We start from the raw sequence: 21,978 nt of genomic DNA, 5'->3' as shown, positions 1-21,978 counted from the left end.
GATTCAGAATTCCCTCTCTCCTAGCCAGATAGGGGGTCTGTTGGGACTGAGTCGCGCCAAAACGCCCTACCTACCTACCTATTGCGGGCGCCGACCGCCAGGCTCCGTGCCCCACCTACCTACCTATTCCCAGGCCGCGCAACGAAGCGAAAAAATGCCCGTTTGGCCCTCTGTGAATAGGCTCCCAGCGCCCGCCGCGCCGGCTTGTACCGCGGTGCGGCGCCGCTCGCGAGCCCGCCAGAGCATGGCCTACTGGGCTCTCGAGGCGTTGGACGGCTCCAAAACGCCGGCACTCTCTTGTTCCCTCGACAGAGTCGAGGGCACGGACCCTCCCGCCTACAAGCTCGGTCGCCGCCACCTACCTACCTATTGCGGGGCCCTCTGGGGCGGTCAAAACCGGACCTACCTACCTATCGCATAGGGTCCAACGGGTCCCGACAGACCCCCTATCTGGCTAGGAGCCGGAACCCTGGGCCATCCACTGCTACCCCGACCATTCCACCCCCCACCATCCCGGCCAGCCCTCTCCCGCTCACACGACTGCGTCCCATGGGCTCGCAGGCTCCCGCCGTCCGCCACGCTACGGCCGTATGTCGGAGATCGACCTGATCAGCAGCCTGCTCGACAAGGTTGCCAAGAAGCAGCGGGTCGACACCGTTCCCCAGCGCCTGGACGAGATGCTCCAGATCCTCGACTCCTGGGAAGACTCGGGCGCTGACGACGTCTCTCGCGCTGCGGCGCTCGCCTCACTCGGCAGCAAGCTCGAGGCGGTTGGCGTGGCGCAAGGAGAGAGCTCGAGGGCGCACGAGCTTGAGTCGTTGGTGCGCAAGCTGGGCAAGGCCGTGTGCAAGGCCATGCCCCAGCCCACGCTGCCGGACGTGCCGCTCGACGACGGCGCGCTGGTCCAGGTGCTCTACGTGCACATGCTCTGCGCCGGACGGTTCGACGTGGCGCTCGCTCTCGAGCAGGAAGCCGCCGACGCGATCGCGGCGCCGACGCTGCAGCTGCGTGCGCCGCTCGAGGCGCTGCACGCCGCCCTCTCCGCCTTGCGCGCTCGCGATCTCTCGCCGGCGCTCGCATGGGCGGCGGACCACCGAGAGCGGCTCGAGGCTCTCGGGTCGCGGCTGCCGTTCTTTCTCGCGCGACTCGCCTTTGTGTCACATCTCGAGAAAGGCGAGACGCTGGCCGCCCTCGCGCTCGCTCGGGAGCGGTTGCTCCCGCTCGCGCTCGGTGAGGGCTGCCGCTCCCCCTGGGGCAAGCTCGAGCTGTCGGCGACGGTGCTGCGCGGTGCGGCGGCGGGCGAGTGCGCGCACGGGATCGCAGCTGTGCGGTCTCTGATGGGATCGCTCGCATTCGCGCCGGCGCTGCGCGGCTCGCCGTACGAGTGGCTGCTCGAGCCCAGCCTGGCGGAGGAGGCCTGTGAGGTGCTCACGTGCGAGGCGCTCGCGGCGCTCGGTTTGCTCGACGAGCCGCCGGAGACGCCTGAAAACGAACTCTCGGGCGGGCGAGGGCCTTTTCTTTTGTCCAGGCCTGCCGGCAGCTCCCGGGTCTGCCCTCAGCTCCTGCGTGGCGGCGGGGGAGGCGGTGCTGCCTCGGCTCGTCAAGCTCTCCTCCCTCCTCGGCCCCAAGTTTCTCGACGTGTGGCGGTCGGGCAGATAGATAGATACTGAGGCGAAGAGAAGAGCAGACAACGGCTCGGACCGGACACATGCGCGGTGCGGGTGGGGACGCGGGACCGGAGAGGACGGCACGCTGGAGGGACACACAGACACACAGACTCACAACCGACACTCAGCTAGCTTAGCTGCCAGGTCGGGCGGCGAGCTCCCGGTCGAGCTCGAGCTGCCCCCGACGCACCGCATGCACCACTCCATCTTTGCGTGCCCCGTCTCCAAGGAGCCGACCACGCCGGGAAACCCGCCCATGCTGCTGCCGTGCGGCCACGTGCTCGCGCTCGGCTCGCTGACGAAGCTCGCGCGCGGAAGCCGCACCGTCCGGTTCAAGTGCCCGTACTGCCCGGCAGAGGCCACCACCGCGATGGCCAAGGTGCTGCACCTTTAGAGCGACTTCTCCGAAGCCTCATCCGCGGGCTGGCAGCCGTAGCGCAGATAGACGATCCTGTGAAGACCACCTGTGCGTCCAGCCGCCCCATTCGGCTCGGCCTTCGGCCCCGCGCGTTCGGGTGCACCCTGTTCGGAGACGTGGAGAATTCGGACATCTCGGAAGTGTCGACGTTGAGTTCGAGGGGCTCAGGCAGCGCTCACAAGTACAATCTACAAATAGTACAAAGAGGACAAAACCTCGCTGTTGTGTTTGTGTGCAGTTGGTTTTCTACACTAGCGCAAACAAACAAAGGACACAGAGATCGCCTCACATCGCGCCTCTTCGGAGCCATGGCAACCACTCATCGAGCGTGCTGTCGCTCCCATACCAAGGGTTCTCCTTGGAGCCCTCGGGAGTGACGAGGTGGCCGATGAGGCTGCGAGGCATGTGGTTCACGCCCTCGAGCACGAGCTTATCTGCACCGCCCACGCTTAGCGCCGCATCCGCCGTCGTGATGCCATCGCCGTCGAGCTCGGCGACATTCGCCCAGGGACCTGCGCAGATGTGATACGAGGCGCGTGCCATTGCCGACACCTTTCCACGGATGCCCTTCGAAGCGACGGTGAGGCAGCGGACACCGACCGGCAACGCACCGCCGTCGTCGTTGGCACGCGCGACGTGCGGCGCCATCGGCCCAAGCCTCGCCACGTGCGGTGAGCCGAGGGTCACCAGCCGATTGACGAGCTTGGCCCCGTCCCACGTGCGACCATAGTGTGCCTTCTGTGACAGGTAGAGCCGTGAGAGCCAACCACCCGCGGAGTGAGCCACAAGAGCAATCTTGCTCGCCATTTCCTCGGCGGGCGGCTGGTCGCGGGCGTTCGAGGCGGCCGCTGCAGCAGAGGAGGCACCGCCCTTGCCGAGCAGCATGTCCAGGAGCGATGTCGGAAGCGGCGGCACATCCAGCGGGCGTAGCTGGCGACTTGCCATGACCGGCTGGGCGCGTTGGTAGCGCACTGCAGAGGCGGTGGAGGTGGCGTGGGGCTGCGCCGCATCGTCCGCGCCTGCAGAGACGCGCGCGACATGCTGCACCGTATGGTCGATCGCGTCTAGGATGGGGCGGTAAGAGTTGGTCGACATCGTCGGCAGCCAGTGGTACCACTCCAAGGGCACCACGGCTACAGGCACGCCGCGCGCCGCCATCGACTCGGCCATGTCGGCATACTGCTGGTGCCCACACATGAAGCCAGGCACGATGACGACGGCAGGTGTCTCGCCGTCGGCCACCGCTCCATCCTCGAGCCGCTCGCCGAGCCGCTCAAGAACGCCAGGCTCGAGAGTCGCGCCGCTCGCGCAGCCAGCCTCGAGCGTGTCGAATGTGGCGGCTGTGCGCCGCGTGGCCCGCTGACGCTCGTCGACGGCACCTGCCGCGATGCGAACAAGCGCGTCGACGCGGCCATCGCCATCAAGGTCGACGAGCCTGCTATCAGCGACGCCGTCGCCGTTCGTGTCGACGAGTGTGCCGGGACCGTAGTGCGGTAGCGGCGTTGGCGTGGCCGGTGTGGGCGCGGAAGTTGACACGGCACTGCTCGAGGCACTGCTGTCTCTCAGTGGGCTGAGCTCTCCGGAGACGAAACCGCCCGCAACGCCGGAGAGAAGCCGCCATGCGGCTTCGGCGATGTCGGTGACGCGCGAGATCTTGCCGCTCGACAAGTCAATCTGCACCTGAGACATGCCTCGCCCGTTGGGTAGCGGCTCGCCGTCGATGAGCGCCTGCCACTCGACGCCCACGACGCCCTCGTGCCCCTCGGTGAGAGCAACAATCTGTAAGCTGATGTCGGGCATCCTGTCGGCGATCCACGAGAGGCCCCGCTCGGCCAGCTGCGTTGCGCAGAAGGCCGGATGGAACTTGAGGGCTTCGAGCAGCCTCTCCTTGCCGGATATCACCGTCGCCTGGCCAAGCAGCAAGTCCTCGTACACGCAATCGTCGGTGATGAAATCGCCGAGCCGATCCAAGTTGCGCCTGTTGAACGCTGTGTAGAAGCCCAGCACGCTCGCCCCACCCTCCGTCGTAGGAAGCACCGCGGAAGGCCTCGCCTCCGTCGGCAGCGCCTCTTCTGCGCCGAGCGAGTGAAGCAAGCTCGGAGAGCCCAATCGGTTCCGCCCAGCCTCTGCGGCTGCCGCCGCGGCTGCAGTCTCTGCTGCGCGGTCGGTCGAAAGCTGGATGATGTGGTCCACCACTCCGTCTTGGTCGCTGTCCACCAGCAGCGCGTCGGCGACGCCGTCGCCGTCCGTATCGAGAAGCATCGGGACGCGCACGCTCACGTCAGCACTGCGGATGCACCCCTCCGCGCACCCCTCCTCAGATCCACTCCCGGATTCGTCCACCTGTTCCCTTGCGCGCTCCGGCGACCAGTGGAGGCGTTCTTGCGCCCAACGGAGGGCGCCGACAGCCGCCTTGCCGGCCGCGCGCCATGGCGCCTCCGAGACGTCAACCACGCGGCACACCTTACCCGTCTCATTGCAGAGCTGCATCTTGGTGATGCCGCGGCCGAGGGCAAGGGGCACTCCGCCGAGCTCGGCCTGCCACTCGATGACCGCCTCGCCGTCCACTGTGGCGGTGGACTCGACCGAGAGGCGCAGGCGTGGCAGCTCGGCCCCAAGAAGCTTCCTTGGCAGGGAGTCGGAGATAATGTGAGGGTGGTGACGCAGAGCGCCGATGACGTCGTGAATGCCGACCGCGCGCATCCCGACCACCATGTCCTCATACTCCACCTGACAGAGTGGCGGTGGCTGGTCGGAATGGGGTGCCTTGCGGGAGGGGGGGAGGGGGGAGTGCAAGGCGTGGGGGGTGGAACCTTCTCCGAGAAAAGCGCCGCTGCAGCTTCACCCGACGTGGAGAGCGCCTCAAGTAGGTGGGTCAGATGCGCCGCCTCGAGTCGCGCGGGCGCAGGTCCGCCGTGGCGAGGTGCGGAGGATATCGTGCGCGCTGGCTGGTGGGGTTTGTGGAAGCCCGCAGGCGGGCGCACTGCAGCACCCACCCGCAACGCTGAGGCCGAGCCGATGCTCAACAGCAGCAAGAGCCACATCAGGAGCGTCCGTACGCGAACATCGATGCGGAGGAACACACGCTTTGCTCTCCGCTGACGGAGCTCGAGGTGCAGATGGCGGTGGCCCTCTTCATCAATGGGCATCGTGAATGAAATCTCCAGGTTCGCGATTGAACGCCACTCTTCTCGCGTCAACTTCGGCCACGTGTGCGAACTTCGGCGGAAGGCTGGCCTCGGAGTTTCACCATCCGGAGTTTCACCATCGTCGCTGGAGTCCCACGATTGCGACAGGCGGGCAGGCGCGCTATTCTCCTTTGTCAACTCCGCGCTCATTGCGTCTCCGGCTTCGCGTCCCACCTTGTTTTCGATCTGCAGTGCGCGCAGGCGACGGCGGACGAGCGTCAGCATAAGATGGGATGAGCGGGGCGCGGGTCGCTTCGGGCGTCGCGGGAGCGCAGTAGGCATGGATGGCGGTCACTGTTGCATCCGGGTGTGCGCAAGATTCGCGTTGCCGAGCCTGGGAAGGAGCCGCTGGCGAGGCGGTCGCAGCACGGCGGGAACAGGCACGAGCGCGCTGCAGCGCATGAGATGTGGGGCGAAATAGCCGGGCACGCTCGCGCAAGGGACAACACGCGCCCAAGGCAAGGCGGGGCGGGCAGGTGCACCTGCTGGACGTCATGGACGCTCGGTTTTGAAGCACGAATTTTTGAAAGAATTCTCGGCACGGCACTGGGCACGGGGACTGTAGGGTGCCCACAGGACCCAAAAGAAAATAGCTTTCCGACTCAAAAAGGGACGCACGAGGCAAATCTGATGTTGGAATGTTCCAATAGGAGCGAGGCCTCTTCCGTTGGGGGACCGAGTACATAGGAAACGAGGGTTCCCCGGTTTGTCACGCGCGAGCGCGAGCGTGACACTGCACTTGGCGCCGAGCGCCCGCGGCTCAGACCTTGTGCAGGCCACCCCTCATTGGGCACGCCGGTCTGGACCGATGGCGCTCGGTGTGGAGCAAGCAAGACCCCCCCCCCCCATCGGCGCGCGCTCGCCATTCCAACGGCCGCCAGGAGCACCAAGAGGACTCCTCATGGCTGTGCCCAAGTGGGCTTCGACCGGCCTCGGCTGGGGGGGCGGGTTGTCCCGGCTGCGGACACCTTCTGCAGCCCCCTGGGCCCGTGACAGCACCCCAAAACTGCCCCTCGGCGGCATACAGCACTGCCAGCCAGCCTCTTCCTCCTCCTCAAGGGCTGTACTATAGGCCATATTGCGCCGCCTCCTACTGGCAGCCGGGCGGGCGCGCGCCGCGGGCGCCTCGGCGCGCGCACGGCTCGCAAAGTTCGAACGAGTACTGCCGCCCGGCCGCCTCAAGGCTGCCGGGCGGCAGTACTCGCCTCGCAAGGCGCGCACCGGCTGATCTGGCTGCTGCGCCGGCGGCCGCTGCGCTGGCCGCTGCTGCGCCGGCTGGCGGGCGGTACGGCCGCCGGCGGCCGCTGCACCCGCGCCTTCCCTCGCGGGCGCCGTCGCGCCGCGCGCGCCCAACTCTGCTGGCACACGGCACGCGTCGTCACTCAGCCCGGAGAATAGGCGGTGCAGCGCGCGAAGCGCGCGCGATCTCGTACTTTTAAGGCTGGATCCGGCCATTCCAAGGGTATACCTTTGAGAATCCCCAGCGTCCCACCCTCCTAGTCACACTCTCAATATCTCGACTCTCCAACACGAAGTGCTGCGATCTGGGGTGGCCCATTTCTTTTTTCTTTTCTTTTTTTGGGCCCTGTGGGCACCCTAGGACTGGAGCGCACTGGCACTAACACAGGTACACTACGGGAGTCGCTTTATAGGCGTCTCCCGCGAGGGCGGTGAGGCACTTAGCTCCGTGCACTCGCGCCCGCCCCGCCGCCACACAGGCACAGCAACTCCGAGCGGACAGGCCAAAGAAAGGCAAAGCTCATCCACAATCTGGTATCTGCTCTGCGATTGCTGTGTGGAAGAACGACCGAGATACGCTGTTTCTGCAGCCCTAGCCAATTCTTTGTAAAGACGAACCACCAGCCTGACGCGACCGAAAGGCTAAGCTAAAAATGAAGCCAAAATCGGTCGGAGCGCAGCAAGAAAGATCTCCCCCCCCCCTCTCTCTCTGAGCGAAACCCGGCCGGCCCCTGCCCTGCCTCTACCTACCTACCGTGTGCGGCCTCACAGCTCTCATGCCATAGTGCAGCAGAGCAAAGAAGTCCATGCGGACATATACCCCGTTGGCGCATGTGTGCGCGCGCGCGCGCGTATGTCATGTATCATATCTATCTATCCGTCAAGGAGGCTCCTAGCCGAGCTGCTGCGGCCGCCCAGTGAGCGAGCGCTGAGTGACCGAACGGTTGGTGGGGGAACCATTCTCTTCCCTGCGAGTGCGTCGAGTGGGTCTGAGGCCGACCCGCTCACTTGAGCCTTTGGCAGCTCGGTCGCCCCTGCCCTCACCGAGGCGCGCAGCTTGTGGAGGTGGAGTAGCTGGAGCAGCGTAGCGTTGGCACAGATGACCCCAAGGGCTAGAGCGAGGACGTCATTCGTGCCGTAGACATCGTAGGTGGCGGCAAGCGATTCCAAGATCTGGGCGCCGGTCTGCCCCCAGCAGAGCTGCCGGGCTACCGTTGGCTCACAGACAAAACCGCTGTCCGGGCAAGTCGCCACGTCACTCCACGACAAGCCCGTCGTCTTGCAACTTGCCGCGCCGTCGTACAGGGGCGTGTCGTGGAATAGGGTATACGCATTCGCGCGCACGGACCACCGGAGGGGCAGCACGTAAGTCAAGATGCGGAACGGCCAGATGATGTTGGCGGCGGGCAGTAGGAAGCCGTTCATCAGTAGCGAGGCGAACCAGATGTTCACAAACGCCAGTAGCCCGATGACAGGGTGCGCAAGGAGCGAGCATGCCTGTGAGAGGGACTCGAAGGCCCACAGCGTCGCAGCGGTCACAACCGTGTGCAAGGGAAAGGCCGACCAGTGCCACCCGCCGATCGCAAACACCGGCGTGAGCGACGCCACCGCGAGCACAAACATCATGGGCAACTGAATAAGCATACGCACTAGGGCGTAGGTGCTAGGGTCGTACATGGCCGACCGGAGCTCCCTTCGCACCGTTGGCGCATCCATGGCCGCACCGAGCAGAGGTAGGACGCCAAAAGCGGGCGCCAAGTTGGAGATCCACCACTGGAGGAACTCGCGGTTGAAGAGCTGCTCCTGCACACGCGACCGCGAGTCGACGTACAGCCCGGCGAAGAAGCTGCCGACGATGATAAAGCTGATTATGCGAGCGAGGTAGAGAGTCGGATCGCGGAACACTAGCAGGCTGTGCCGGCGCAGCAAGACCAGCACCGCGCGCCCCGCGCCCACACCTTGCGCGCCCTGATGGGTGTTCATCGTTTGCAGACGGCCATCATCGTTTGCAGATGCCGGAAGGGTGTTGATCGTTTGCAGATGGGACTGCAACGAGCTCTCTCGCGCTATCTCAGCAACTTCGAAGCTGCTTGTGCTCGCGCCACTGCTCGGAAGGCCGAGGCAGAGAGAGTCCCACGCAGCTAGTAGCGCGTCGACCTCTTCGCGGCTAGCAAAGTCGGCGTTGACCGCATCGAGCATGAAATCGGCCACGTTCGTATGCTGCGGCACCGGACGACCCACCGACGACAAGAAGGAAGACAGCTCGCAAGCCGCTCCGTAGTACGCCGGACGGCCGCCCGAGAGGACGAGCGCAAGGTCCAGCCGCGCAAACACCGACGGCGACGGCTGGTGAAGAGTGCACACCACCGCAGTGCCCAGCCGCTCGCTTGCCTCCTTGAGCAGCCGCATCACGGCCGCGGCACTCGCAGCGTCCAACCCAGACGTCGGTTCGTCGCAGAGCAGCACCGCCGGCTTCTTTGCCAGCGCCAGGCCGATCGACAGACGCCGCTTCTGGCCGCCAGACAGCCCCTTTATCAGGGCGTTCCCCACCCTCGTGTCCTGGCAGGACTCGAGGCCAAGCGCGAGCAGCAGCCGGTTGGTTGCCACCCACCGCTCCGTCCGATCGAGGTTGGGCTCGCAGAGGTCGATGGCGTACTGCAGCTGCTCGCGGCAGCTCAGGTAGGTCCACAGGCTGTCCGTCTGCTCCACCGACGCGCACTGGCGCGCAAAGCCTTCCGCGCTCAGCCGCTGGCCGTCCAGCGTCACGAGGCCGCGCGACACGCCCGCTGGCATCGTCTCCAGCGCGAGCAGCTTGAGCAGCGTCGTCTTGCCCGAGCCGGACGGGCCCAGCACCGCGAGCACCTGCCCCGTGCGCACCGCGCCCGACACGCCCCGGAGCAGCGACTCGCCCGTCTTCTTCAGCGTGAAGCTGCAGTGAGTGAATCGAAATTCGACGCTCCGGAGCGGCACGTCAAAGTCACCGACAAACGCGGTGATCTGATCCCGGGGCTGGGCGGTTGCGCCGGCCGCGGCAGTCGCGGTCTCACCCATAGGCACGGCAACGTGCTCCTGGTCGCTGAGCGGGGAGCGCGCACGTGAAGCCCTCCTGCCAAGCATGATGAGGCCACATGTGTGGCACAACTTGTACACCGCCGCCATACCCCACAGGATGGCCAAGTCGGTAGGCCATGTCTCATCCGAGGTGAATGACACCCATCGTGCACCGAGGGAGTCGAGAACTTGCTCGCCGGTGACGCCAAAGCAGTTGAGGTCCGCCGCCTCGGTGCAAACGAAGCCAGCAGAGGTGGCGTTGGCACATACCGTCGTGCTGTTGTCGGAGGGGGTACCGCCACACTCGATGGCGCCACCAAAGGCGGGCGAGTCTATGAAGACGGCCCAGATGAACGACCGCAGCCCCCACACACTCGGAAGAGCCCATGAGAGGAGGCGGAAAGGCCAGATGATCGCGTCGTGTGCGAGGAACATTCCGCAGAAGACAAAGTCGAGAAACCAAAAGTTGATGAAGGCAACGATGCCGAGGAGGGGCGAAGCGATGAGGGAGAGCAGCTGCGCGCACGACTCGTACGTGATGAGCGTCATGGAGAGAATGAGCCAGCCGAGAGCAAAGCCCTCCCACGGAAGGTTGCCAATGATCCACACGGGCAGCACGACGAAAAGGGCGGAGAGGAACATCATCGGGATCTGGTGCCAGGTGACTGCGAGGCTGTATGACAGGTACGAGTAGAAGCCCTCGCGTACCTCGAACCGCACGGTGGCGAGCTCAACATTGAGGGCATAGACCACGACAACGGTGAACATGGTGGTGGACAGGAAGGCGAAGCTCGCAAAGAAGGCGCGTTGCTCCACCTTGTCCTGCGTCTCATCGCGCGAACGCACAAACAGAATGCCAAGGAAGATGGCGAATGAGCTCAGGCACACAATGCGGAAGAGGTACAGCGTGGGATCACGCAGCAGGAGCCACAGATGACGTCTCATGAGGATCCTCAATTGGCTGAAGAGGCTGTGGCTCTTCAGCGCGACAGGCAGCGAGGGAGCGTCGCTAGATGGCGCCGCGCTGCGCGAGGGGGTGGCCTGAGCTTGGCGGACTTGCCACGCAGCTAGTAGCGCGTCGACCTCTTCGCGGCTAGCAAAGTCGGCGTTGACCGCATCGAGCATGAAATCGGCCACGTTCGTATGCTGCGGCACCGGACGACCCACCGACGACAAGAAGGAAGACAGCTCGCAAGCCGCTCCGTAGTACGCCGGACGGCCGCCCGAGAGGACGAGCGCAAGGTCCAGCCGCGCAAACACCGACGGCGACGGCTGGTGAAGAGTGCACACCACCGCAGTGCCCAGCCGCTCGCTTGCCTCCTTGAGCAGCCGCATCACGGCCGCGGCACTCGCAGCGTCCAACCCAGACGTCGGTTCGTCGCAGAGCAGCACCGCCGGCTTCTTTGCCAGCGCCAGGCCGATCGACAGACGCCGCTTCTGGCCGCCAGACAGCCCCTTTATCAGGGCGTTCCCCACCCTCGTGTCCTGGCAGGACTCGAGGCCAAGCGCGAGCAGCAGCCGGTTGGTTGCCACCCACCGCTCCGTCCGATCGAGGTTGGGCTCGCAGAGGTCGATGGCGTACTGCAGCTGCTCGCGGCAGCTCAGGTAGGTCCACAGGCTGTCCGTCTGCTCCACCGACGCGCACTGGCGCGCAAAGCCTTCCGCGCTCAGCCGCTGGCCGTCCAGCGTCACGAGGCCGCGCGACACGCCCGCTGGCATCGCCTTCAGCGCGAGCAGCTTGAGCAGCGTCGTCTTGCCCGAGCCGGACGGGCCCAACACCGCGAGCACCTGCCCCGTGCGCACCGCGCCCGACACGCCCCGGAGCAGCGACTCGCCCGTCTTCTTCAGTGTGAAGCTGCACTCGTGAAAGGCCAACGTGGTTTCACGCGCATGCCCCCCGTCGTCTGCACGCAGCTTGTCTCCGATGATCGTCTCGATCGGGTAGCGAGCCAGCTTGGGCATGAGCGCGGCGAAAGCAGTCCACTCCTCTCGCGTCATCTTTCCCAGCTTTTTCGCCAGCCCAAAGTTCCGGAACAGGGGCCGCGCCTCGCCGATTGAGATGTGGCCGATCCACCAGAACACAATGGCAAGCAACTGCTCACGCGAGCAGTAGCCAAGGCTCGGGTTGACGATGAGGGAGTCGAGCGCCCAGAGCTCATTGTACGAAAAGTGCTCGACCATAGCCGGCAGAATGATGAGTTCTTCCTCTTCGAGGTGCTGAAATAACGCCTTGCGCGCCCTTGCCAGCTCCGGGCCGCCGCCGCCCTCACGCAGCGCGCTAATCGCCGCATGCGCCGCCTCCTCGAGCCGCGCGTGCCCTTCATGGATGCAGTCGGGCACCTTGAAGCCGCGCGACTCGAGTGCTGGCATGAAGAGATCGTCCTCCACGCGCACGTGCATCGAGAGGATATCCATCCATTTCGTCAGGCCTTTGAGCGCCGCGGGAAGATTGCCATCGCGTTGCATGGCAATAATGATGTCCAAATGGTTGCGGAAGGCGTTGTGGATGAAGACGTACGTCCCCGCTATCGCCGGGTAGCTTGGATGGCGCTTGAGCTCCATCCCCTCGATGAACCGGCACTCGCTCCCGACGTGGAGCTTTCCGAGCCGTCCGGTCGCAAACAACTTTGCGCGCTCCGACCCAGGGTAGGAATCGGGATGCTGCTGCTTCCTCGCCTCCAGGTACTGGTCCACGCCGTCGGTCCACGTCTGCCGCTTCACAACACCGTTAAGTTGCTCTGCGAGATCGTCCGAGCGCTGCTTCGCCGCATCAATAAGCAGATCAGTGTCGCGCCTGTAGCTCTCCATCGCCTCAAGGACGGCGTCACGCTCTTGTTGGAGCTGCTCCTCTCGCGTCGGAAGCGCAGGAGCAGTTTCACCGATGTGAAGCGTCTCGGGGTCCTCGGCGGCTGTCGCGAGAGTATACTCGTCTTGCGCGCCGAGACGCAGGATCGAGCCTATCGTAAACGGCATCGCCGCCGGCGACGGCGGCGGCACGGACCAGCAGCAAACTCGAGCGCCGGTAACCCGCCGGCTTCAGTGCGTCTGTTCACATAAACGCACAGCGTCTGTTCACAGCACACGAGAGTAGGGCAAGTACTTCCGTGCGAAGAATCAGGCGTTTTGAGGGCCAAATTTCCAGAATTTGCCGTTTCCACACCTCTCCAGACCCCCAAATTTCCAGAAATTCCCCAGTTCCCACACCTCTCAACAACAAAACTCTCACCTCTCCAGACCCGGCTCAAATTTCCGAAAGCCGGAAAGGAAATTCTAGAAAGAAATGGCATGACAGGGCCAATCCAAGTAGCGTGTCGTACCACGTATCTCTCCATAGTGTCGTCGTATCACTCCAAGTGGGTCGTAGAGCTCTAGAGCTTGTGTGCTCTCTGTCTCTCCTCTCCGGCTCGCCACACCCCACACGCATGGCGGTAACGCATATAGGATATAGATTTTCGGACCGAGGGTAACATGATACACGAGGTCACGACGCATAGGTGTACCGGTAACTAACTAAGACCACACCTACTAACCAGCCCAGGCCCGCTAGCGGCCGCTATTACACGCACGGCACAGGTGTCGCATCCGGGGGCGGACAGGGAGGGCGCGCCCGCGCGCGCGTGTCACTCACTCAGAGGCGCTCACAAATGACCAGCGAACCCCGATTGCCGCGAGTAATCCGCAGCTCGTCGTCAAGATAGAGCACATCGAGGTGTCCCTTTGGAGCTTTAGTCATCTGGTAGCTCATCGCGTCGTCGTCGCCAAGCTGCGAAGGCTTGATCAGGCCCATCAGACGCCTCAGCAACCAGTTCATCACGCGAACGCGCTTGCCTGGCTTGGCCACGAGCGCGGGGCCAAAGACCTCTCGCCACGCTGGCCGGTCACAACCCTCGGCGGGCCGCATGACGCCACCCGAGAAGGACACGGACAGGCGCGTGTCCGTTTCAACGGCGCAGGTCGCAAAGTTGATGATCTCGGCCGACAAACTCGGGCCATTGTCCCGCCCGATTGAAAATGGGATCTCTATCTCGTACTCGATCACGCCACCAACCGCACTCTCTTTGAGCGGATTGAGGATTGGCCCCAAGGTGCACATGAGATCTTTGGGTTGGAAAATGCCAAACGAGAGACGGCCGAGCGTGTACTGGAACGCGCCGCTCGCATCCCGAGTCCCGCCCGAATACTCTGGTGCGTTGATTTGCTGCCATTTGCCGAGTAGGGCCGACTCGCGTGTCGGTGCTTCGAACGGACAAAGAGAGGACAGCGCATCAACTGCAGCGACAACGGCAGGGGCCTTGGAGTTGCCGCCGTTGTCTGCAAGCGCGGAACGCAGGGCGCACTTGGCTGCAGGGATGGTGACAGCCGCCGCCCACGACAAAGAAACCAACAATCCGGCGGTGGCGGCTGCACGGGGCATGCTGGCGGCGCGCGGGCGGCGTGTTCCGGGTCCCCGGGTAGCGGTGGGTCTCCTTAACCCTTTCAGGCACACATTTCGAGCGAGTGAAAACCAACTCCCGAGCACGGCGCCGCAGGCGCCTGTTGATAGGTCCAGGTGATAGCCCAGGATGGGCAATGCATTCGCCTACTTGGGCCTCAGATCGCCCGACCGCGTCCCGGTGCTCTGTGGTCGGATTTGTGACGCCGCCGCACCGCGCCGCGGCCGGGGGCCCGCCGGAGGACGAGGATGGCCGTGACGGACCGGGACGAGCTCTGGGAGGTTCAGTGTCAGTGAGTATATTGTAGAGGCCACTCATGTGCACAATATCTTGACTGAGAGCTAAGCCCGGGGAGGCGATGCCGGGGCCGTATAGCAGCTTGATGGTGATTCGCCGGCGTAGAAGCGGCCGCGGCGGGCTCCGGGTGCCTGAAAAGACGGATTTACGTGGGCTGTGGGAGATTTACTGTCGAATCAAACGACACTGTGCCGTGATCCTCTCATATATGGCTAAATAATTGACCGAGCCAAAAAAAAGTTCCACCGCTACGACTGGAGATATATCGAGATTGGGTCTCCAAGACCCTTATGAAGCAAAAGGGTTAAAATCCCTGTGTGGTGGCGGCGTGCCGTCCTCCCATCCCTCCCTTGGCTTGTATGTTTTCTTTCTTTCTTGTGGGTATCCCTGTGTGGTGGTGGTGTGCCGTCCTCCCATCCGCCCCGCGAGCGTCCCTTTGGGCTATTTGGCCGGGCGGTAAAGCGCAAAGCGGCTCCCTTCGTCCTTGGCGCTTGGGTTGTGTGTTCTTGTGTTTCTCTGATTTTTATTTCTTTCTTTTGGGGAGGTGCGCACGGTGGGTAGAGATGCATCGCGCGGGGCAGACGTCCACTTCCCGCACAAGCGAGTCTTGCCGCACGGTGCGGACGCGATACGCCGACGGAATTCACACGCACGTAAACATGAGGCGGACGTCCACATCCGGCACAAGCAAGCTGCCGTCCGATCGATAGCGGAGCAGCTCCTCCTCGTCCACGGCGTCCGTGACGGTCACCTCGTATCTGCGGAAGATGGCAGCGAGCGCGGAGCAGAGGAAGGCAAGGGATGTCTCCGCGGCGGTGCATCCGCGGGAGCCCACCCCGAACATGCGCAGCGCGCGACTCTCCCCCTGCGCATCCCTCGCAGCCTTGGACAAGGATGGCAGGGGCCCAGACCGAGGCACGCCAGGGTGCATGGCAAAAACCAGAGAGCCCTCGGGAACGGTCATGCCACGGTACTCGAAGTCTGCGAGAGCCTTTCGCGGGGGGCCGATTGCGAGGGAATAGGGACACTGGCGCATCACAGCTGCAAGCATCCGTGGCAGGCTCGAGCCGTACGGCTTCGAGGAGCTCTCGAGTTCGGAGCGGATCTCAGCCTGGGCAGCGGGATCGAGGGCCAACCGCCGGACGGTCCATTGCATCAGAAGGGGGAAGATCTCGCCACCACCAACGCAGGCGGAGACAAGCAACGGGAGGACCTCTTCACACTCAGCGTCGCTTCGCCCCGTGCGACGGAGCGCGTCGAGCAAGAGCTCGCGCACACGCTGCGCATAGTCAAGCTTCGTGGCGAACGGGTTGGGTGGGGCATTTGCCCGCTTGCGGTAACCCGCAAGCGACGAGAGGAGCTCGGAGCGCTCCGCAAGCGAGAGAGAGCCATCAAGATTGGTTCCGCCAAAGACGCCGAGCAGTGCACCCAGCATGCAAGCACCCACCGGTCCGGCAGGCCACACTGCGCCATTTGCTCCCTCGGAAGCTCCTGCGGCCACTGCAGCCTCGATGGCGGCGAATAGCTCAGGCTCCATTGAAGCCACTGCAGCGCGAACATCCTTGCCGCCAGCATTTTCAGAGAGCCACCTCTGCTGTTCCTTTCGAATAGGCTGAGCGGCCACGGGGTCGCGCTTCAAGAAGAGGAACTTATCGCCAAACGGGGTCTTTCCGGCGGGCAGCTGGGATCGGCCCGAGCAGGCAGGCAATGAGTACATCTCATCCACCATCGCCTCACTGACCACCCAAACCTGCCGTATGGGGCCGGTCTTGATGGTGAAGATGTCACCGAACTGCTCGCGGTAGTCGAGCAGCACACTCCCGAGGGGCTCGCCACCCATCGAATAACGGAAGAGGAAGTCGGGCGCACCCAACCCTGGCAGCTCGAATGGCCCCGGGAGAGCCTTAGATGCCCGCACGCTGGCACGTGGCCGCCTCGAGATCGCACGGGGTGGTGATCCACGGAAGGGTTGCTGCAAGCCGCTGATATGCGCGGCAGCCAGCGCTCCTATCACCGCTGCCGCGTGCATTGTACACCGGCACCGCTCGGTAACCGGACCGGTGCGGGTCGGAGGCGCGCGCGCGCGCGGGCCGGTGCACGGCGCAGAGACAAAACAAATCGATCGCTCGCCGTCTCCCTTCCCTCTTTTGGGTTCCATTTTACAGCCTATTTTGGGCAAGGCGTCTATTCGGTGCTCTGCACGTTAGAGCGTGCGGCAGGCGTGCGGCAGGTATGAGCTCCTCGTCGCTGGGGCTCCCCACAGCCGAAGAGCTGCTCGACAGGCTGGCCCATCTCGAAGGGCTGAAGCAGGAGATGCGGCGGAGAAGTGCCGGCGGCGCCGACAGGTCGGGCCGGTACAGGAAGGTCGACACTGCGCGCCTCTCGTTTATCAACACTGTTGCGATCCCGGACCTGGCGCTGGGGAAGGTCCCGAGCCGCGCCGACTGGGACATGCTCTTTGGTCCGCACGACGACGACCTCTCCGGCCCCGCGAAGCGAGACGCCTACGCTTGGGCGGATGCCCATTACCGGGACGTGCGGTCGCAAGCGCAGTTGCCTGAGCTTTCAAGCGCTCGGCAGCGGACGCTGTTGGAGTGGGTTGAAAGACACCCCGCCTCCTTCAGCAAACCTGTCGATGCGCCGCGCGGTGCGCCCGCTGTTTATCGGTTTGACTTCGGGCCCAACCCCCGCGCCTCCACACCTCGCCCATGCTCTAAGAGACTCGCCTCCTCTATCCTTCCGAAAGAATATGCCCGGCCGCCCCGGAATCACTGACGAGCTGTCGCGCGCGGGCCGCAGGGGGATCGGCGGGGAGGGCGGGCGACGACGAGGACGAGGGCGAGGGCGAGGACGCGGCTGCGACGGGCGAGCTTGACCCGGCGTTCGCGCCTATAAACTCGATCCCCGGGCCTGCTCGCTTGTGGTTCACAAAAGTGGTGGACAACATGGCGCTCAACCCGTATGAGAAATGGGACTCATTGTGGGCTCATCCGCCCGACGGCACGTGCACGAGTGACTTTTGCGTCCACGACTTTGCCGCCCTGCCCTGCCTATTTTATTCGCCCCAGCTCAAGTTTCAATCTAAAGGCGTGTGTACGCCGTGCGCACGCCACGGTTGGGAGCACGCAAGCAGCGTCAAGGTGTATTCTCGATGGTTTCCGCGTCTAGTGAAGGGCACTTTTGAGGACCACCTGCTTGGCGGACAGCTGTGCCGCTGCAGTACGTGCGCTGCGGAGAATCGACAGCTGCGTGATGAGCTCAAGCGGGCGCGACAGGCGGGCGCCGCGCCTTCCATCGTCGACAACCTTTCAGCTCGGAGGAAGGCCGCCTCGTTCAATTTCATGACTTATGACTCGCGCGTGGTGAGCTATTACGCGGAGCGCAAAAGCACGATTTGGGTCGCTCAGCAACTGCCAGTCTTCCTCACTGCGAGGGCAGCAATCACACGCGACTTGCTTTGGGTCATTGTCCGAGGCCAGCGCACCGCCCAGGGAGCGCACCACCTGGAATCGATGCTCAAAGAGTTCCGGTCGCTGAGGGCGTCGGTGCAGCAGCTTACATTCTACTCGTTTCAACACGCGTGCGCCAACCATGGATTGGCGGCGCAGCGTGACGCATGGTCGGTCAAGCACCTGCCCCCAGGGATATCGCAGGCGCGTAGCTGACAGTTCGGTCACGGGTCCGTCGGTGGGTCGGGGTCGGGGCGGGTCGGGTCGGGTCGGGTCGGGGCGGGCCGGGGCGGGTCGGGCCGGGGCGTGCCGGGGCGGGTCTGGCCGGGGCGGGTCGGGCCGGGGCGGGCCGGGGCGGGCCGGGGCGGGCCGGGGCGGGTGGGTTGATCTCGGAGTGACTCGGTGTGATTCTCGGTTGATCTCGGGCGATCCCCCACACAGGTGAGCGACACGTACATCACCCACATCATTCAGGAGTGGTTCTATGGCCGTGTTGAGCGGTACATCAAGCAATGGTTCGAGCAGCACTGTCCGATGGACATATGCCTCGCTGACCATCACGGCAAGTACGCGTCCCGACAGGCGACAGCGGCTTGACGGCGAGCGCTTCTTAACTTGGGTCTACCGATGTATGAACTCCTGGGGCGGTATCCCCATATCTGTCTTTGTCGAGACGACCTCCATGCGCGATCCAATCACAGTTCGAGCGCACAATGGCTACAGAGAGGCGGCCAGGGTGCACGGGCATGAGCCGCCCTACCATAACGTGGTGGACAATCCGCACAAAGACGGGCCGGGTTTGCTCGAAAACAACTATCCTGGAGGCGGCAAAGAGCAACTCCTATTCGGCGGGTCGGTCGTCCAAGTCGTTACCGAGAGCGAGTGCGACGCCGCGTGTGCCTCCCTGCGGCAACAGGCCGCCAGCGCCGCCGGGCGGCGTGGTCAGCCTCGCGTGTATTGGGACACTGAGAATGCGATGCGGCCAGGTGGAGGGCCAAGGCCGACTTGGTGCAGATTTTGGCGGGTGCCGACGCGTGCTATCTATTCCGCGTTTGCTTGTGGCCGACGTGCTTTGCGTCGTTCGCGCGGCTGCTTGGGGATCCCAGAGTTGCAAAAATCGCTCACTTTGCCGGAGCCGATGTGAGCCGGCTGCAAGCTCGCTTCTCCACCCTGGAGATTCGCACCAGCGAGAACTTGCTTGATTCGGCTGGCGCGGTGTCATTGCCGAGCAAAGCGCTCGACGCTCTGGTCGCCCACTGCCTGGGGAAATGGCTGGATAAGCGCGTCGACCACTTGTTCTGGAACACCCCAGAGCTTTTGCCGGAGCACGTGGCGTACGCCGCTACCGACCCGTATGCGGTCATGCTGCTGCACCGCCATTTTTTGTTGCAGCCCCGCGCCCACGGCGACCGCGGCCCTTCCCACGAGGGCGCCTGCACCGGCGCCCCTGGCACCGCCCGCGAGGGGGACATCGGCACTGGCAACGCCGGCCCGGGCTCGTCCCGAGATATCGCTGAGCCAAGAGTCGCGGTGTCGCGGCACCGCCGCTCGTCCCGCGTGATCAATGATCTGGTTGGAGGAGCCGTTGTCAACGACCCCATTGCGCCCCTCCAAGCCAACAGTGGCGCGGAGCAGGCGCCAGCGGTCAGCGACGATGAAGGTGACGACGACGACGAAGCCGAGCGCGACGCAAACCTTCAAAAGGCTTCCGCACTGAACCAACGCTTATTCGACTCTGCGAAGCAGCAAGTCGACGCTTATGTGAGCTCCACCACCGATTGCGACCTAGTTCTTACGTCCGCCCTCAGCAGCGAGCAGCGTAAGCAGCTCCATCGACACTGCGATCAATACGACATCAACCATCGATCCGTCGGCCCTCTGTCCGACCGCCACCTCGTCGTGTCCCGCTGGAAACCGCTTGCGCCAATCACAGCGGCGCTCGCGCTCGACGTGGTGGGATCGCTCGTGGCCAAGGACACAGCTGCTAACCCGCCGTCGTGCACACGCGGGCGCGTGCAGGCCTACGACGGATCAGCTGCTTCATGGTCTCTCGTGTACGACGACGGCTCGCACGAGAGCGTCGACTTGGCAACCCTCAATATGCGGCTCAGCCGTCGCGCCGCGGGAGATTCACGCGCGGGCTCCCGACAGCTGCCCGTACCCACGGTTGGCACGGACGAGGCGTCCAAGGCCGAGCTGGAGCAGCTGTTGCAGGGCGTGTCTGACGACTGGGCAACCGGGCCACGGTCAAAGCTCAAGTATGACCACAGACATTGGATGGGCAACTGGGTGTCAATGGTTGGCGCGCAAAAGGGGTCGCCCGCGTATAATCTATTCATGATAATGACGTCGGATGCACTTTTCGTCAAGTTGAAAGGCGAGTATGACGACGTCGTTCGTCACCTAAAGAAGTTGAAAATGTCGGATGACCAAATCAAGCGTTTACGGCGCTCGTACTGGCGTCACAAGTGCCGAGTGCAGTGCCCTGATCCCCGCACGTTGATCAGGAGGCTGTATGATGTCTACCTCTTCTTCAAAGACTTCAAAGATCCACTCAAGCCTTCGCATGGATTCTTCATTCAGAATGCCCACGCCATTGCTCTCAAGGAGCTTGCATATGTCCAGGAAGGGTACCTGTCGGACCCGCCCAAGATGGCAATGTACCGTGAGATTGGGTCTCATCCCCGAACAGGTCGAGTCATTTACCGTTCGCTGCGCAATACCTCACCACTTGAGGCTTCTTTCTTGCACTACTCGCGATCTGTCCACCCGACCCAAAAGGCAGCCGGGCCGCGAACGACACACATCCGGTCTATGCTGTGGGAGTTTGTATGGACCATCGACGCTGCGGTCAAGGCAGGTCGTATGAAAGATATCGGGATGTACGAACCCTGGCTCTTCGATATGCTAGCCGACGTTTGCAACGGCTGGCTGAGTGAGGAGCAATTGCCTGCGGTCATTAGAGGTTGGAAGCGGACAGATACGTCGATTGCCCCGTGCACGACGCGTGGCGTCGACTTTGAGTATCTGCGGCTTCGCAGAGCGGCAGCCACCGACGCAGCGGCATTTTCCACACTTGGCACCGATGCGGACGCAAGAAAGGTGCTCAGGCACCCACAGCTGGTCGTTGACGGCGATTGGGCACAGCTTTTCGAGCTTACGGGCGTCCGGACGGACGCCCGTCGCTTGGAAGAGCTTCGCACTCGCATCACCCAGCAGGCGCTCACCAACGCCGCGCTCGAGGCGCACGGCGTGCAGGCCCTGCTCGACCGGCTGCGAAGAACTGACGGCGGGAACGCCCAGTGCGCACTGCTTAGCTTTGCCGTCGACCACATTGCCGATTTGGGTGTCGCCGGGCCGTTGCCGCTGGCTGCAGTCGGCCACCTTCCCCGTGAGCGCACCAGCGTGACGGTATCAGATGCGGCGTTGCCCTCGGCCAGTAGATCAGCGGCCGGCGGCGACAGTGGGTCAGCGGGTGCGCGGCCGCAAGAGCGCACTTCGTCAACATCGTCGACGCCGGCTCGGCCCGGCCAAGGCGGTCAAGGAGCAGCCGGGCGCACTCGAGGTGGCCCTTCTCGCACGCAAGGAGGAGAGCGGAGGCGGCTTCGCCGTCCGCCGCCCCGACGCTCGCGCCGGCCTCGAGCAGCAGCCGCACCGCCTCGGCTTGCCCGTGGCAAGCGGCCCAGGTGAGCAGCGTGTCCTGCGTGTCGGTGTCGAGCCGCGCGTCGAGCCTCCCGCGCGTCCGCCGCCCGGAGAGGAGGGCGCGCAGCGAGCCCAGGTTGCCCACTGCCAGATCGGGCAGCAGAGTTGGGCTCGCTGCGCCGCTCATGCCGCCAGAAAGAAGAAAAACCCCGCTGGACCGCCAGCCTATCTAAGACACAGCGGAAGCCCGATTAGGAGAGCCCCGCCCTGTCCCGCTGAGGCACGGTGTCGGAGATTGCTGAGCCGATCTAGTGGCCGTGAGTGGCCGTGACCATTGGCACACACCTCGTCGCCAATTCCGTTGTTGGAGAGGTTCACCTCTACGACGTTCGGGGCGCCACCGCCAGCTGCCAGTGATGCAGCAAGCACCTTGACTCCGGAGTCACCAAGGCCAGCGTCGCTCAGGGAGAGCACGGTGCAATCCTTGAGCTTGAACGACCAGCCGGGTGCCCATGGCAGCCTCCTCCCGACGTCTTTGATTACGCACTCCTTGGAGAAAGCGCCACCGAGCAGCAGCGTCGTGAGGCCAAACGT

General features: G+C 64.0%; 6 protein-coding genes across 6 annotated transcripts; 1 reads left to right on the top strand and 5 right to left on the bottom strand.

Annotated features, from left to right (window-relative positions):
- The first annotated feature begins 480 nt into the window (after positions 1-480).
- Positions 481-2,293, top strand: EMIHUDRAFT_456142 (hypothetical protein). The gene is made up of 3 exons (XM_005784280.1): positions 481-1,455; positions 1,529-1,646; positions 1,812-2,293. Exons 1-3 carry the CDS (start codon positions 591-593, stop codon positions 2,059-2,061), a joined length of 1,233 nt encoding a protein of 410 aa, XP_005784337.1. The 5' UTR covers positions 481-590; the 3' UTR covers positions 2,062-2,293.
- Positions 2,294-2,478: 185 nt separating this feature from the next.
- Positions 2,479-3,300, bottom strand: EMIHUDRAFT_56621 (hypothetical protein; the record flags this gene model as incomplete). Its single annotated transcript, XM_005784279.1, has 2 exons — positions 2,479-2,907; positions 3,124-3,300. Coding segments are annotated over 2 exons (606 nt in total), but the record flags the coding sequence as incomplete, so codon positions are not given.
- Positions 3,301-4,411: 1,111 nt separating this feature from the next.
- Positions 4,412-5,378, bottom strand: EMIHUDRAFT_442031 (hypothetical protein; the record flags this gene model as incomplete). The annotated part of the gene is made up of 2 exons (XM_005784278.1): positions 4,899-5,378; positions 4,412-4,815 (listed from the first exon to the last, which is right to left on the bottom strand). Coding segments are annotated over exons 1-2 (738 nt in total), but the record flags the coding sequence as incomplete, so codon positions are not given.
- Positions 5,379-10,667: 5,289 nt separating this feature from the next.
- On the bottom strand, positions 10,668-11,525 carry EMIHUDRAFT_72110 (hypothetical protein; the record flags this gene model as incomplete). The annotated part of the gene is made up of 1 exon (XM_005784277.1): positions 10,668-11,525. A coding segment is annotated over one exon (858 nt), but the record flags the coding sequence as incomplete, so codon positions are not given.
- A 1,469-nt stretch (positions 11,526-12,994) lies between these two features.
- EMIHUDRAFT_456140 (hypothetical protein) lies at positions 12,995-13,977 on the bottom strand (the record flags this gene model as incomplete). The annotated part of the gene is made up of 1 exon (XM_005784276.1): positions 12,995-13,977. One exon carries the CDS (start codon positions 13,975-13,977, stop codon positions 13,192-13,194), a length of 786 nt encoding a protein of 261 aa, XP_005784333.1. The 3' UTR covers positions 12,995-13,191.
- A 959-nt stretch (positions 13,978-14,936) lies between these two features.
- Positions 14,937-16,322, bottom strand: EMIHUDRAFT_112472 (hypothetical protein; the record flags this gene model as incomplete). The annotated part of the gene is made up of 1 exon (XM_005784275.1): positions 14,937-16,322. The coding sequence occupies one exon, from the start codon at positions 16,320-16,322 to the stop codon at positions 14,937-14,939; it is 1,386 nt and encodes a 461-aa protein (XP_005784332.1).
- Positions 16,323-21,978: the final 5,656 nt, after the last annotated feature.

This window comes from Emiliania huxleyi (assembly GCF_000372725.1).
Source record: "Emiliania huxleyi CCMP1516 chromosome Unknown EMIHUscaffold_170, whole genome shotgun sequence".
Lineage (NCBI taxonomy): Eukaryota > Haptophyta > Isochrysidales > Noelaerhabdaceae > Emiliania > Emiliania huxleyi.
The sequence above is the reverse complement of the archived record's forward strand: the minus strand, read 5'-3'. Positions and strand labels throughout refer to the sequence as shown.

What these genes read in the sequence shown, in the direction of transcription:
- EMIHUDRAFT_456142 (XM_005784280.1), top strand. Translation starts at nt 591, where the DNA reads ATGTCGGAGATCGACCTGATCAGCAGCCTGCTCGACAAGGTTGCCAAG. An exon ending in CGAGGCGCTCGCGGCGCTCG is followed by an intron (nt 1,456 to 1,528) that starts GTTTGCTCGACG and finishes TCTTTTGTCCAG; the next exon opens with GCCTGCCGGCAGCTCCCGGG. An exon ending in AAGTTTCTCGACGTGTGGCG is followed by an intron (nt 1,647 to 1,811) that starts GTCGGGCAGATA and finishes CTTAGCTGCCAG; the next exon opens with GTCGGGCGGCGAGCTCCCGG.